The sequence below is a fragment of the Myripristis murdjan genome, chromosome 13 (genome assembly GCF_902150065.1).
Source record: "Myripristis murdjan chromosome 13, fMyrMur1.1, whole genome shotgun sequence".
NCBI classification, from domain to species: domain Eukaryota; kingdom Metazoa; phylum Chordata; class Actinopteri; order Holocentriformes; family Holocentridae; genus Myripristis; species Myripristis murdjan.
In genome coordinates, this window is record NC_043992.1 from 10,190,577 (window position 1) to 10,207,270 (window position 16,694).

At 40.1% G+C, this 16,694-nt stretch overlaps 1 protein-coding gene across 2 annotated transcripts in view; it reads left to right on the forward strand.

The window, feature by feature from the left end:
- The window catches only part of bcas3 (BCAS3 microtubule associated cell migration factor), a 356,333-nt gene that overhangs the window by 71,778 nt on the left and 267,861 nt on the right, over positions 1-16,694 (forward strand). For both annotated transcript variants that reach the window (XM_030066285.1, XM_030066286.1), the window contains exons 14-15: positions 1,053-1,186; positions 11,499-11,826. In XM_030066285.1, the coding sequence (XP_029922145.1) occupies positions 1,053-1,186; positions 11,499-11,826 (462 nt within the window). The remainder of the gene's footprint in view (positions 1-1,052; positions 1,187-11,498; positions 11,827-16,694) is intronic.

Sequence of the window (16,694 nt, forward strand, 5' to 3'; positions counted from 1 at the left end):
AGATATCCAAAAACAAAATCTTCAGTGTTGGCAATACCAGTGGAGGTCCAAAAAAAGGCCAGTAAGCAATCATAGGAAGATGAGATATGTGTGTGTGTGTGTGTGTGTGTGTGTGTGTGTGTGTGTGTGTGTGTGTGTGTATATATATATATATATATATATATGTGGTAATAACTCAGAAAACTGGCAGTGCTGGTTTATAGGGCTGCAAGATTATGGCAAAAATTGAATTTTGATTTGCTCAAACTATTATTTTGGTCAGTATTGAGATCACAGTTATTTAACATGATTACTCATTGATTTTGAGGGTAGAAAAATTATATTACAGTATTTTTCGCTAACTTGGCGCCTGCACTTTGAGGTTTCTCTGGAGCAAAATGAAATGGCCAGAGCATGTTTGGGGGAGGGCCGAAGATTAATATTACAGCAACACATCATCAGTGGGGTAAACGTGACCTGTCTCACAACAGTCTAAATCAGTTCAAGTTCCCCATTAGTGGGTGAACAATCCAATGTTTGGTGAATTTCTGCTTCATAATGATAGGAAGAGCTGCCATTGAAGAACAAAAAAGCGACATCGCTATGAACACTTGGCCGCCACAAGCCAGTTATCACTGTGGTGACTTTTCTGACACCTCCTGTGTAAAACGCCAAAAATCAGAAAAATTGTGCGTGGCAAAAAATTATACTTTATTTAATAATACAACACCAAATAAAGTGCAGCACAAAATCGGTTTGTGTTAAATTTTCTGGTATTCATGATCGTGGGAAGCCAACATCATAACTGGAACATAACATTTATTTAATCGTGCAGTCAAAGTCAAGCAGGGGTATTTTTAAAGTGGAAAAATTTCCGCTGCAAAATTCAGAACAGTCATCAATTGGCAGCAGCGTGTGTTTTTTAGTGGTAGGATTATGACCAGGAATATTGGTTTAAAAAATGCACATTCTCCTTGAATGTCAGTGTTGTTGAAGGTGGTTTTTGATAACATTCTCCAGTTCATTTTGATAAATCCTAATGCTGACGTATTTATGTATGTTATGTGTTTTAGGAATGCTGCTGGTGACTGCGGACACGTTGGGCCACGATTTTCACGTGTTCCAGATCCTCACTCATCCATGGGCGTCCTCACAGAGTGCCGTTCACCATCTCTACACACTGCACCGTGGGGAGACCGAGGCCAAGGTCAGACATGCACACACACCACACACACACGTATGCACACCATCATCATGGCTGGTAAGGTGTTGCCTGTTGAGCGAGGCTCCTGCATCTACTACTGCACATTTGTTCGCAGGACATTGAAACTCATGCTTTTCCTTAATATGAATCTAATCGCTGTAAAGTGGTAATGGAATACAGTAAGGATTAATAAAAATAAATATGCATAACCACAGAAAATGCTGTGAACAACTCAGATGTGTCACACACTTTGACAGCTTTATGGAGGGCAGTTTTAAACTTATATGGGCTGTGTATAATAAGAAATAGCTTGTTTTTCACATATTTTTGTTCTTTATTTTAGTCGGCAAATTGGTCTTCAGCTTGATTCCAAGCAGCAATAAAAGGGTCTTAAAAAGTTGAAATTTGGCTTTGTGAAACCGGCACATAGCCTGAAATAGTATAATTCCTCCATTGTAGAGCGTTAAGACCCAGGGCCACCCACGAAGGTTTGCTCTGCCTCCTGATAGGACTCTGGACATTAGCATGTACTGTAGCCTACAACAAGCCTTTCATTCACAGCGTGCCGCTCTCTAAACACTGTCACGGAGACGATACTGGAGAGCATCAGCAACCAGAGAGCACGAAGCAGGAGGCTCACAGCATAGATCTGACCAAAACCTCTCTGTTTGGGGAGGGATAATGAGCATCCTTCACTGTCTCCCTCACTCCTCCTCTCCCACACATCAGCTCATGTTAGTGGCCAAGTGTTCCATGTGTTTGTGAGCTTGCGATTGCAAAGACTAATGAGGTAAAATGGGTGTGCTGTGCCATTTAACTGATATGGGTTTTTGCAGACAGATATTGATATTTTTCTTTGCCAGTTGCCAATACTTGGAATTATTAAGAAACGCAAGCTAGGATTTTTTTCAGGCATTTTTGTCACTTAAAATGACATTAAAGTCAAAACAATGCTATTTTTTAAAGTTATGGAACTGCCCACATTTAGACAACATGCATCAGCAGAGTAAAAAGTGAAATCAAAGTAAGAATGCAAGGTAGAAATAAACTGAATTTGTTTGTAAGCATGTCTAACTCATTAATTCAAAAAATAGCAACTATACCACTCACCTGACGTTTAAAATATAACAGCACATCTTCAATCTGAACCTTTTAGCAAGGAATTTTGTTAAACTGGTGTATTCCTGATCACTTACACTGTCACTATCACTGCATTTGATCCACTACTAGAATCTCTGCGATCACTTGAAAACATGATGTAAAGAAATACAAATACTTTTAGAGTATCTGTAATGCTGAAAATTGTTTTTTACAGCATGTTTCTATATTAAAGAGGATTGCTTTAAAACAGAAATAGTTTGTTTTTGAGAATTACAACAGCAGCTTTGTAACAGAAATGGCCATTTTACAAAGTAATCTGTAACCATTTGCTGCTATGCAATTTTGTACTGTTACTACATGATGTGCATATAGGTTGACAGCTTCTGAGGAAAAATGTTAGTATTATAGAAAAGAGGTAGTTCAATCCCTGTGTTCATCAGAGTATGTTACATACAGATATACATAATTTTACCTTGTCCTTTTAAATCATCATAATGTCTCTTTAGGATCAATTCAGTTTTCCATAGACAACCAGTATAACTCTAATGTAGATCAATTCTTCAATGTATGTCTAATCAGTCAGACGGTATCATCATATCAGAGGTGGATGACATTGACTAGCTGATATGTGATATTTAATAAAGAGCCTACATGAACACAGCGGAGGTGGGGCAAAACCCCGTCTGCTAATTGATCTGAAGGGTGATTTAGCAGCAGCTGTTGCCTCATTGCCTCTCAGTCAGCTGCAGAATGTACACTGGAGTTCCTCTCAGCTGTCCAATTGCACTGTTCCTCCTCCGGCCTGCCTGGATTGATCACGTTCCAAAGCAAACGCGTTTAAAGCAGAGACAATTTGTAGGAGAAATAGGCCATGGCGAGTCTGAAATAACACTCAACCACTGGCTCATTCAGTACAAAAGAGCCTGTGTGATTTCTTTTTTATTTGAAGCTTGTGTGCCTCGCAGTGTTCCTCATTTTTTTCACGCAGACACATATAAACACATTGGTGAACAAAATCTAATAAAGAGGACAAAGATGTTATTTGGAGAGATGGTTTCTTTTTTACATGTCACTTCCCGTCTCTCCCTCCCTTTCTCCTTCCTAATTGAATTGAGAGTTGGAGAGGAGCTTCTTTGAGCTTCTATCATTAAGATTGTGTTACTGAATGCTCACACGTTATGAACATGGTGGCTCTATGTTTGACATTTAAAGTAATAATCGATGACATTTTCACATAAATATATCTGTGTTTTACTATGAGTTGATGTAACACAGTACTGATTAAACCTATAGCCGGTTCATGAAAGCTGGTCTAAACACTCGGTGTCTAGTGGCTCTTTCTTGGGAAGAATCCTCTGCACCGCAGGAAGTGTTTCATGTTTCATGTTTCTGGTTTGTTTGAAATAAACAGAGTAGATACATGAGCAGTGATGGCCACCGTGGCTGAATGGATGAAAAAAAAAGAGCACCATCTACAAAAGCTCAAACTTCAGTAAGAAAAATGTGGAAAATGTGTCACAGTGTTGGCTGCACATTGTGATTGAATAGTTGAAAAGTGATTTCTTGGACATGCAACACCACAGTAGTGACCACTGGAATCTAATAAGCATTTTAAAATGGAGATAAACCCAAAGATTACTCCTTTGTGTCCAGACTGTCCAAGGTATATTAATTAGAATATTATTTTTATGTGGTGCTCATTGTGTTGGATAGGTTGAAGCGCTAAAGACACTGGATAAAGTCTCTTTCTGTCTTAGAGTCTGCTATAATATTAGCCATGTAGACTTAAACACGTTTCTCTTCCATCCATCCAAGTTTGGCTACACTATGACGTTTTGTAGCATTCAGCTAGGTTTGCTAGTTTATGTTGACGGGGGGAGCACAGTCTTTGCTAATTCTGCTAACCTCGATGTTAATGTCAGATTTCAGTTGAGTTTTGACATTTGTGTAAGAGCCCGTGTAACACACCAGGACACAGATTCAAATGTTCACAATTCTCATGTTAATTTCACAATCCTCAAGCAAGTGTGACACACTTCACCGTCCTCCTGACTGGTCATCATAGCCAAAACCTGTAATCTCCATTTTATTTTGTACCAGCCAAATGACCACAGCAAACAGTGTCAGTGACCGTTCTACTCTATTCAGGTTCTGTGGACCCGACTATTGCTCATCAGAATGAATCAAGAACTGGCCTTTAAAGTCTCCACACTCGAACTCAAGCATTGACTTAAAATTTAATCTGTGGTTTCTGCTTCAAATCTGGCTCTGGCTTTGCCAAGGTTTGACTTTTGGTTGGGAGACTCTTACGTTTCACCTGTAGCAGGCAGAAGTCTTCACAATGGTGGTCTCATTAATGTTTCCCCAGTGTGGCAGCCATGTTTTCTATAGTATCTCTTAACATCACCTTTTGTTTTAAAATGTTATTTTTGCACAAGAGCACATTTTGTAATAATTGTTTGTGCCCCGGTAAGTCTCGTTTTGGACATCTTCCCTCTTCTGGTTGCTCATATTTTCCCATGCTATCCCATTTCTCCCCATGTGAATTCCCTGATTGAAACACAGTTCCAGTTTGCAGTAAAACAGGGAGGGAACAATAAAGGAAAATAAGTTGAGTAGAAGTCGTGGATGAGATTGGTGGGCTTGAACTGGAGATCCAGCAGAGAGCGAGCCACGAGGCAGGAGAGCTTCCCTCCTGTGCCGCAGCAGGCTTAGCCAAACACACCGCTCCCATCCAGCCAGCACTTTCATGTGGACTGCTAGAGAACATTTGATAATTATCTGGAAGTGGAAGGACATGGCTGGTGCGTTTTGGGGAGGGCCAGGGCAACAGTTGTAGGCACGCACTCCAACATGGAAAGCAAAAGTTAAACAGTGGTTGTGGGTTGATTGGCCCAGATAAAAATCCACTGTTGAAAACTGGTGAAATATGTGTGTATAGCTGACTTAAGGTGCCTTAATGTAACACATTTGTGTATATTTGCTCAAGCTAAACTAACCTTTTAGACTTTGGACACTGGCATGTCTGAACACTCACTCGGCAAATGACTGTATTGTCACTGTTTAGTTTGACAAGTAACCATCTAATCTTACAAAGTTATCATGGTTATCATTTGTTTAGAAAAAGCATAGCAAAGGATTTGATTTTATTGATTATTATACGGAACACAGAGTTAAAAAAAACTTTTAAACTCAAACTATATGTATGCTTATATAAACATTTGTGCATACATTGCAATCACAAATGTGTTTCGCATAAGCTACTGTATTTCCCCAATTAATCGCCAGGGCGTTTAATACGCAAAATCAACTTGGACCCCAGGCGTTTAAAAGATTATTCGCTATTCGCTGCAGGCCTTTATTTATTTTTGCACAGACCTGCACCAGGCCATTATCGTGATGACAGTTACTGTCCAACATATTTACAGTCGGTCATTTAAGATTACGGTACACCCTTTTTTCTAACATTAGCTAGCTCTCTTATTTTGACAGAAAACGGAAGTGCCGCACAGTTATTGTGTGGCTAACTGTTTACTTCTGCAAAAATAAGGTGAATAGCCTTATTTTGGGTTACCTCAATATAATGCAAATATCGCCTCAGCGGTTATTTGGGTGGGCGTTTAATACGCAAAATGGATGCAGACCTCAGGCGTTTAAAAGAACCAGATGGCTATTTGCGGCCGGGCGATTAATTGGGGAAATACGGTAGATTGAAACACATAAAATTATGTATTAGAGTTATGTAACCAGTTAATTTAGAATTTCTTTATTTCTGTTTAATGTAAATTTTACACTTTAGCTCTTGGGAATGCATATGTTCCGTGAGCATAAGCAGCACTTGAAATTTGTTCTTTTATGCTGTTAGTTCCATAAATAATAATACTTGATGTAAGTGAAAATTACTTCGTTATACAGCTCAACAGTGTAAACTTTGTTAATCAACCAAGGCCAAAAAAGCATTAGGCAGTTTGCAGATTGTAGAGGACTGACTCACTGACTCAGTTCTAATCTTCAAATCTGGTATAATTTGAATGTCTTTTGGACTTCTCTCTGTGTCTGCACCGCCTCGTACGTGCACAGACTTTGCAGTACAAGTGAGAAGTGCTTACTCAACAAAACGCCTTCAGGCCTTGTTCGGTTCAGGAATATCGACTAGACACACACACACATACACACACACAGTCATCCAGTGCCTGGTTCTAGTTAATGTACGACCTAACGGCAGGTCCGCTGACCGGCTGCACACTGAGCCTGCTTTGATCCAACCCGTCGTAAACACTGAATGCTGGCCTTAGCCTAGTGATAGGGCAAGGGGTTATCACCACACACACACACACACACACATACACACACACACACACACACACACACACACACAAACACACACAAGAAAGTGATAAAGTCTCCAGTTAGGTGGGCGGAGGGACGCTTTCTTATCTGTCTCCAGCGGCCAAACATGCAGCCGGCTGTCAGTGACCCGAGGCCAGGCCAGGTAAACAGACCTGGAGCTGATAACAGCCAGAAGGAGGTGAAGGAAGAACCAGAGTGGAGAGGAACTCGGAGCCACGGGGCAAACTAGAGAGCGCTGGTCATGGAGGTCACTCCATGACTCCCCTCTGCAGTCACCACCAGCCTAATTTTTGGCAGATATTTATGGAGCGAAGCTGTGAATAGCTAGCCTTCTGCCAGTATTCAGTATCTTTGTGAATGGTTTTGAATTTGTGGTAGCTTCTAACAACAATACTGGTATTGATATTCAAAAACCCATATTTGGTCAGTTCTTTATTACTTTTACAAGTATGGAATTTTTCCCACAGACTTTTGTTCATGATCGCATGTAGAAAGCTCTAACTAAAACCACCTACAAGAATTTGTAAGACCACCTCCAGGGGGCGACCTAGAGCACTATGCCTGGGTTAAACAGTCAAGCGACCAGCAGTTAACGGGATGTTTGACCATGACTGGACACTGGTTCAGAAGATATACATCTCTGTGTGCTTAGACGAATGAAATCTGGAATTATTTTAGCTCACCTGATAGAGCGCGTATCATTTATCAAGGCTGCCTTTCCTGTCTCTCTCTACCATCACTATCAAATAAAGCAGAAATGACAAAAAATTATCTTAAAATAATAATAACAAGTTGAAATCTGGTAAAACCAGCTGGCAGCCTGCATGCTCTTGTGTCATGCACCAGTGCCACAGTTTCACGTGGTTGTGTTTGGCTCACCACTCCGCCTAGACAGTGCTGATGAAATTCCACTCGACACCCTCCACTCTTTGAAAATGCATGGCACACTTGTTGTGTGCTGTGCGTTTGGCCCATAAAGCAGTAAACCTGTGACTGAACAAAAAAATATTTGTCACTTTTCTCTCCATATACCCTCTGCATGGCGGAAACACTTGAGATTTACCCCAGCGTGTTATTATGTTCATCTCCTCACTCTCTTTGACTTCTTTCTTCAGTCTTATCCCTCTCTCAATCTTTTTCACATTCCTGTCATTCTGTTGCAGTTCCTCTCAGGTGAACGGAGCTGCCTAATCTCCTTAACCAGTGCAACTTGAAAAAAAAAAAAAAAAAAAATGAAGACACTTTAAACACACCTCGCCTGTCTGGCTGTCAGGGATGTCATCAAGTCCTCTGTGGACAAGAACAGGAGAGTGCTATTCACTATCTTTCTGGAATCTGCAACCTCCCACCTGACCCGTGTGTGTGTATGTGTATGTGTGTGTGTGTTTGTCAAACAGTAAATACACTTGCATTCCACCTTTTAAAGATAACATCTGATATCTGTGCCATGCTAAGTTTTTACACTTCTACACACCCTTCGGGTAATCCACTGTCTGGCACCTAATCTGAATCTGACAGCAAAATCCAGATCCTTATTTACAGTACGCCCTCACGTACTTGGAGGAGCTCTGACAGGACTATTATGACCAATTACGGCATGCACAAAGTAGCCCTTTCTCGACTCCAAACCATCCATAATCAGCCGTATCAGAGGTCAGGCAGCATTGCCTCCCTCCTCTGGTCTTTGTGAGGTAAAAAAGCCGTCTGGTATGCAGAAAGGATGCCCCATTAACTGTCATTGCTGGGGACAATTACCTTGTCTGACCTGGCAAAAGATGAAAAAGTCCTGCCGTTACATAGCTGTCTGTCTGTGACCGACTGACTTGCTTGCTGGCTAAGGAGCTGGACATTCCTCCTCCAACTTTCCCCCAGACCTGTCCTTTTCCTTTTTGTTTTTTTTTTTTCTACTCACATCCCATGTTTTCCCACTCCTCTCTTTCTTTTAGAGCGTAGGATGATGGATGCTATGTCAGCCGGCTATCACCTCGCCGCTCTATCACCTCAGTCCTTTGTCATATTTTCCTCGTCTAGCTCATTTTCTCTGTCTCTCTCTCACTTGTATTGTCTCTTCCAGTCTATCTGTCTGCTCTCCTGCATGTCTGACATGCTCAGGGAGATCCTATCTCCTCAAGTGTTTGTTCCCTGTGAGTCAGTCAAAGTTTGAGGAGTCCCCGACCAACAGAAAAGATGCGGTCTGGACTTCGGCGCCGTCTTCACCTAAAACAAAAGCTGTTGCCTAATCCTCTTGCCTTTGTCCACCACCTCAAACAGATCAGTGGATTAAAACCCCTCCGCTTTATTTATTTATTTATTTTTTTACCAATTCCTATTTGAAATGCTTATTCCCAATATGGTAATGACTTTATTTCATTGATGTTCAGATGTTCAAATTATATTAGCAAAAAAAATCTGTAAAATATAAATACAATAAAATAAAATAAAATAAAGCAAGATAGTGACAAAAATTAAAAAAAAAAAAAAATCATAACAATTACCAGAAAATTTGTATTGCTATAATTTTTCTAATTACTGTAACATTACCATAAAATTAACCAAAAAAATAAAATTTAACTTCTAAATAAAAGCAGAAAAAATTACAAAAATAACACAAAAACACTATTAAAAAAAAAAAGCTCCTCAGGTTTCAGTGGGTCAAACCTGAAATTCCTAAACTGCTCAAAGAAGAATGTATGTGGTGATGTAAAAATATTATTAGCTGCTGCTATGTTACAATATAGTGTTCAGTTCAGATGCATTTTTGTGAAGCTGTTTTATATGTATTTTCCTCTTAAATGCTTTATATTGGCTCCTTCTTTTCATCTGCTCCTTCTTCCACTCAGACACAAAAGCTTTTACAGATTTCTCACTTTGAACAGTGTCATTTACCCATTCAGAGTCTCATTGTCGGCCCTGTTGGTTCCAAGTCTTTGTCGGCCTGCAGCACTGAGAGCTTTGCCCTTATTGGCCTTTTATTAAAGGTTCTGGTCCAGTCAGTGTGCTCCACCTCTGATATAATGGATATGCATGATTCACGGTTTCTATGATGATGAAAACCCTGGAAAAGTCATGGAAGTTGAAAATGTATTTTTCAGGCGTATAAATGATGTGGAAAATGATGAAATATCCCTAAAATGTTGGAAAAGCCATAGAATATTTTAGTAATGATTATAATCGCGACAAGTCAAGCTAGAACCTGAGAAGACAGAACAATTAATTAAAATATTTTCTGGAAATTTTATTTCCTGGAAATCAGCTCGTATTAATCTAGGATACCAGCCAATGAGAGTCAGGAGACAAAACGGTTGCTATAAAACATATTTTAGTTATCTCATGGGGCAGTTCCTTATCTTATTTTATTCATTACATTACAGAAATACAGTCATGGAAATTTGATATGGCGTAATGGAAAAGGCATTGAAACATTTTGGAATTTAAATGGCAAAGAAGTGCAGAAAACTTGATGTTATTAAACTTTTTTGTCCTGGGTTGAGTTTTAATTTCCTATGACCTACATGCTGTTTCACCGACTTTCCCACACTGCAATTATGAAGGAACACCGAATGTGTACACTTTTTTATTTCTTTTATTTATTTATTTATTTTGCTTGCCTGTTTGTTTGTTTGTGAGTTGAGAGCTTTTCAGTATCATTTACTCAGAAAATATGGGCTCTCGACAGCCTCGGTACAGTAACGGTATCACTGATGGGCCCCAAACGCTGTCAATCAAACTCTATTTCTGACGTTTTCGGCCGGTACGGGACAGACACGCAGATGGTGCTAAACAAGTCGGACAGTTTTATCTGTGCAGACACTGAGGCGCACACCAACTGTCAGTCTCACTAATTGCCCACACCCTACATCTCACAGCCATTGTCTGACTGTCACTTTGACCCCATTGTGTGCTGAGCGTTAACCTCCAGGAGCCCTTTTCCTGCAGTGTCTGCCCCCTGTCTCGTATGATGTATCTCTGGTGCCCCGCTGGTTCCTTGTTGGCAGTATACAAATTGTTTGCCCTTAACCTAATCATTGTCAGGACAAGGTATGACCCCTGAGCAATAAGGCAACATATAGCATGACTGTTATCCAGTTTAGAGACTTTATCTTTAATGTGGTTAGTCCTGGGTGTTGTTTTAAATGGGATATAAATAATGAAATGGTACGTTGCAGGATGTGAGCTAGCTGGATTTGTGAAGTCCTATCTATGGCATTTCTATCAAATTCAGTACATTTTTCAATTCAGGTTAGGGGCTTGTGTAGTGTAGACTTGATCAATTCTATCACTTATACAGGAAAGGTGTTTTCACACAGGTGTTAATTAAGTAAAAATATGACTAAACGTATTTGTTACCGACAGTTTTTCCAGGACAAAAATGTGACGAAAACTAAACAAAAATTAACTTCTGTTGACAAAATGTATGAGGAAATATGTGTCATATGTGACATTTTTGTCAACAACTAAAGAGACAAAAATGCCACAAATAGACAATAGATCTCAGTTTGGAAGGGAACAGATACATTGGCAAACTTGACTTTTGATATTACGTGCAATAAAATTAAAAACAAAAGCTTGATAAAGCATACAAGCATCTACATAGAAAAAGTGAAATGACTATAACTGAGTTTTTGTCTAATTTTTGTCAACAATCAGCTATACTGGAACTAACAAGATTGAAATTACACACATGTGACCAAAACTAAAAAGCATTTTAATAAATTGACTAAAAGTAGAATTTAGACTGTTTCATACAATCTCTATCAAGTCGCAGGTAGCCTGATGAGACCAAGCTTGTTCCATCCATCATCCCTCAGCTCTAAAACCCGTCTTCCTGCTGTGCCATCCACCCTCTCCCTGCTCCATCTTCCAGGTCCAGGACATGTGCTTCAGCCAGGACAGCCGCTGGGTGGCCATCAGCACCCTTCGCGGCACCTCCCACGTCTTTCCGATCAACCCCTATGGCGGCGCTCCCTGCGCCCGCACCCACATGTCCCCGCGAGTGGTCAACCGGATGTCCCGCTTCCAGAAGAGCGCGGGCCTGGAGGAGATCGAGCAGGAGCTCAACAGGGCCAGCGCTTTAGGAGGAGGAGCAGGGGTTGCAGGAGGCGCCTGTGTCCTCGTCGGTGGAGGAGGCATTGGGGGGCGCTGCAGCCCCATCCCGGGGCTCTCCAGCAGCCCCTCGGGGTCCCCCCTGCATGGTAAGGAGCTGGGAGGGAGGGGGAACATGAAGGGTTGACTGGTGCCGTTGCCAGTGTGGGTTTGCAGAGTCATCTTTGTGCCCCTAGGTGGCATTACACCAAGCATTTGACAGTATGGTATTATGGCATGGCCAAAATTTGGGGGAAATTAGGTTCCAATTTCACTAAACAAGCTATGGACATCACTCTTAATTCAAATTTTTATGCTGTGTTTATGTGGCTTTCAATGCTGATGTAAGTATGCAATTACATCAGCTGCTATTCGTACGTTTTTGTGGTAATGTGAAGCTATATTGCAGCAAATAATCTAATAACTAACTAAAAAACTCCAAAGAAATATTTGAAATAACTGGGTCGGAAATGTGATAGCATTTGTTAATGTGATAAGTTGTAAGAATCTTTACATTGTAATAATCACGGCGGGAACTCACTTGGTAAGTTTCAACACAGTACTATCACAGTATTTTACCCACAATAACAACGGTATTACGATACAGAAAATTCTACAAAATGTGAAATATTGAAAGATAATCAGCTATGACACATCATTAGATGTGTAACTGAAGAGGAAAAAGACAATGCTTTTTCAGTCAGCAGGAATCAATCATGTTTTTCAGTGTTTTAGTATGTACACTGACTGCATCATGGACATGTCAGAACAGTTCCAGTTCCTAAAGAGAGGAACCAGTCTCTTCGTCTCATAGGAACTCAAATGTGCAACTGTGCAAATTAAGTTGAAAACTCAAATATCCATACTCGGCACAAGTCCATCAATAACGTTGTGTAAGAGGAGGTTTTGTGATCTATTGCACTGTTGATATATTATTGCAGCCCTAGTAATAATAATAGAAAATGATTACCCTGTTTCTGTTGATTGACAGTTAATGTTATGGTGCATTGCATTGTCAAGGGAAATAGTTTTATCACATTTTGAACGCATTTAGACATATAGTACTTTTTTTTTTTTTTTTTTTACATTTAGTAATATAAGCTTTTCATACTAACAGTTGCTGCAGACTTCTACAGATTTCTACAGACTCTACTCTATTGCACATATTCAAAAATATTTTTTCCTTACATTGAGCTGTACTTTAGTGTACGTGTGTGTATGTGTGTGTGTGTGTGCATGTGTGTGTGTGTGACTGGTCACCTCAGTAGACCTTGTTCCAAGAACTCTGGCCTGTCTGCCACAGCCTTGCCTCCCTTGTTTGTCAAACACCATTGCTGACTGCTCACACTATCTATCTATGTGTCCCTGGTTGACACACATTGATACACCCATACACACACACACACACACACACACACACACACACACACACACACACACACACACACACACACACACACTTTCTTTCAATTTCAGTGAACATCATGGTTCCCACTAGTCAGAAAATTCTTGGAATAACATTTATTCCAGACGGGTGAATTGCATAATTACTTTTAAAGTCAGGTAATATCTGGGAATTTTACAAATGGGTCACTTTACAGGAACACAGCCGAAATCACTGTACTGAGCTGCATTCCACGTAAAATCTGTTTCGTCTTTATTTGCTATTTTTTTTATAGAGTTTGTGGTTTGTAGGTTTCCACAGAGATTGTGGGCACCTGATTGGACCGTTATCTGTCAGTTGTAATCCCCTCCACAGGTTTGGGTCAGTAGGTCCCGACTGCACCCGCTAGTAGGTCAGAAGCTGTTATAATCCATGGGACACTGAAGCCAGGCGTGGTGTTACATACAATAAAGACCAACGAAGTCGGTCACAGGAAGAGGTGGTTGTGGTGGTGGATGGATCAATAACACAGACCTTCACGTCACGTGTTCCCATTCGTTTTTTGGTTGACTAATGTTAATGCTAATGCTAATGCTAATGTTAACATTAACAAAAACCTTTTCCTGACCATAACCAAGTAGCTAACAAAAGCTAAGCAAATGAAAGTTCTCAACAGTAAAGCTCTCCTTCGAGTGATAAAGAGCGACATGACAGAGGATGTTGTATTTCCTGTAAAGCCCTTTGCGACAAATTTGTAATTTGTGATTCTGGGCTATATAAATAAATAAAATTGAATTGAATTGACGATAGGAATAGATGATAACAGCCCTGGTTTGTAGAACTACATTCTGCATGGTTCAGTCTTGATAAATTAAATGGACAGTGAAGGTAGCGGACTGTGTTTTTGAGAAACTTGTCCACCCATCAGTTGTGAGTGATCTTTTTCACCAACAAACTGGCCTCTAGGAATTCCAGCTAAATAGATTGTTTGTGTTTCTGTTGTACATTATTTCTGTTTTACAAATCCTACACACTGCACAACTTTTGTCTGGGCCTCTGTTTCTCTTGCATAAGCCAAAATTCTCCCAAACATTGGATTTTATGTTTAGTGGAGCTGGAAATATTGCGTTAATAATATTTCATGTCCTATGCATGTTTGGTGCCTTTGTCTAAAAACCGAGAATAAATTAATTTCTTGCACATTATCTTGATTCAGGCCAATGTTAGTGCCATTCATTTCTCTTCACTTGATCCATTTGAATCGACACAATTTAAAACTGATTCATTGAGACTGAATGAATTGTCGTGCCCCCTATTGACTTCTGTTGTTAAGTTTTACAGGGACTGTGCACTGAACTGAAATTGCACCAGAGCTAGGTTTCGGTATAATTTTTTGGATGAACTAAATTCAGTTGCCGAGTTTGTGGAAACATGTTGATGTGTTTAGACAAAGTTTAATTAATCCATCAAATTATTTATTTATATTTGGCCAGTCTCAGGCTTCACAAGTTGAGTTCGCACACTGCAAGTGCTTTTTCCTGCCTGTATATCTGGGCCAGTGTTGGTGATAGGAGATGCCGGGACAGTACGGTCAGGGTCAAGTCATATTGTCATCTGTTCTCCCTTTCTCCGTCTTTCCCACCTCAAGCCTCCCCCTCCCCCATGATGGCGCCCTGGCTTCCTCTCCCCTTCCTGCCTTCCCTGTCAAGACCCAGACCTCTGCCTAACCCCTTCACAACAACACCCATACACACACACACACATGCACACACACACACACACACACACACTGATACCAACAGTGAAAAGTCAGCCATTTAACATTAGAGGGATGTCTGAGTTTGGAGAGTCACTGCTCTGCACCAGTGAGAGACAGAGGGAGAGGAACTTCAAAGTAAGGAGGGTAGGAGGTGAAAGTGAGCAAGCACAGTAATGAGGTGCAATAGAGAAAAATGAAGGAGCGATCGAGTGAGGGAATAAAGGAAAGAGAGAGAGAAAGATAAGTTGGTAGTAGCAGCGCTGAAAGCCGGGGGTCTCAGGGAGCGCGATCGTAAATCACACTTTGGTTTCAAAGGAGGGCATTAGGGCCACCTGTCAACAATTAGTCCTCACAGTAATACCCTTCTCTCTCTCTCTCTCTCTCTCTCTCTCTCTCACTCTCTCTCTCTCTCTCTCTCTCTCTGTGTGTGTGTGTGTGTGTGTGTGTGTGTGTGTGTGTGTGTGTGTGTAGACATTTGACAAAAACAAAGGATCTACAGGAAGGACACTTAGTTTTCTTTGGGAGAAATACAAAAAAAGGAGCTATCGTCCAAATGAAGATTAAGATCCTCACAGCACGCAGAGAAAAATTTGGCTCAGATCTCGCTGAGATATTTGAAGGTTTTCATAACTCAGTGATACTGTACAGCGTACAGTCCAGTCCACAGGAAATTGTAGACAGGTTTCGCACCCCTTTTATCAAGGTGTTAATCCATGCCATATGGACACTGGCTCGCTTTATGACAAACAACACATAGCCTCCTGCGGCGCGAGCTGAAAGGCAGCTACTTTGTGTGCTGGTTGTGTTACATCCTCATTTGTATTGTATTGTCTGCCATTTTTTGTCCCGTCTAAACATCAGGATGCACGTCGCCTACTTTGTAGAGGAGCATGTATACATCAGCGTGAAAATAACAGACATAATCTTGGTGGAGCTTTCAGACGAGGCGATTAAACGAGAGAATTCTCTTCTTCAACAGCCAGATTAACGATTGCTTCACTCGTTTTTATTCTTAATAGGATTGTTTCTCCAGGTTACCCAGTAGAAATGGGAACCAGCAGGCACTCCTGGATTCAGAACGATTCACTTGGGTGTTGATTCAATTTTTATTGCAATTTTGTAATTATTGTGGTTTTGTAAGTCTTGGATTTTTTAATTTTACAGTTAATGTAATTAATGCATAAGATGGAAATTAAACTATAATAAGGGATTCACATACTGTATGAATGTATTTTTTGTATATTTTGATGCAGCTAATGTATTTAAAATTCATTTAATCAAAATGCATTTGAATTTGAATTACTTTTTTAAATGAATTCAACATTTCAAATGTCTTTATCTTATTTAATATTAGTACAAAATATTGATTCAGTGTTAGCCTCGCAATATACAAATTGTAAAAAAACAAAACAACAACAAACAAAAAACACAATTTGTAACTGAGTTGTTTTTTTTCCCTTTCATCCTTATCAACTAGCTAACAGTAATTAGATTTCTGATGCATAGCAAGGAGAACAATGTACCGTGATTGACTGTAAAATTATGAGCTCTCTTACTGTCTTGAAATGCTTACAGCTGAACTTGGCATTTGAGCAAGAGGACAAACAAATGCTATCTCATCACAGCGTCCTGTGAAATTCTATTTATAGGGCTTTTTCAGGTGTGTGGGTACAAAAATACAGACAAAAAGAAGCTAACTCTCACACTGATTAAATAGAAAAGGAATAAACTCAAGTCCAAGCGATACGACAAAAGCATTGATGAATTTCAGCTGCAGAAGTGGGAAAAACTGAACAGACACCAAACAAAGTACACACATAGAAAACTTTTCCGCT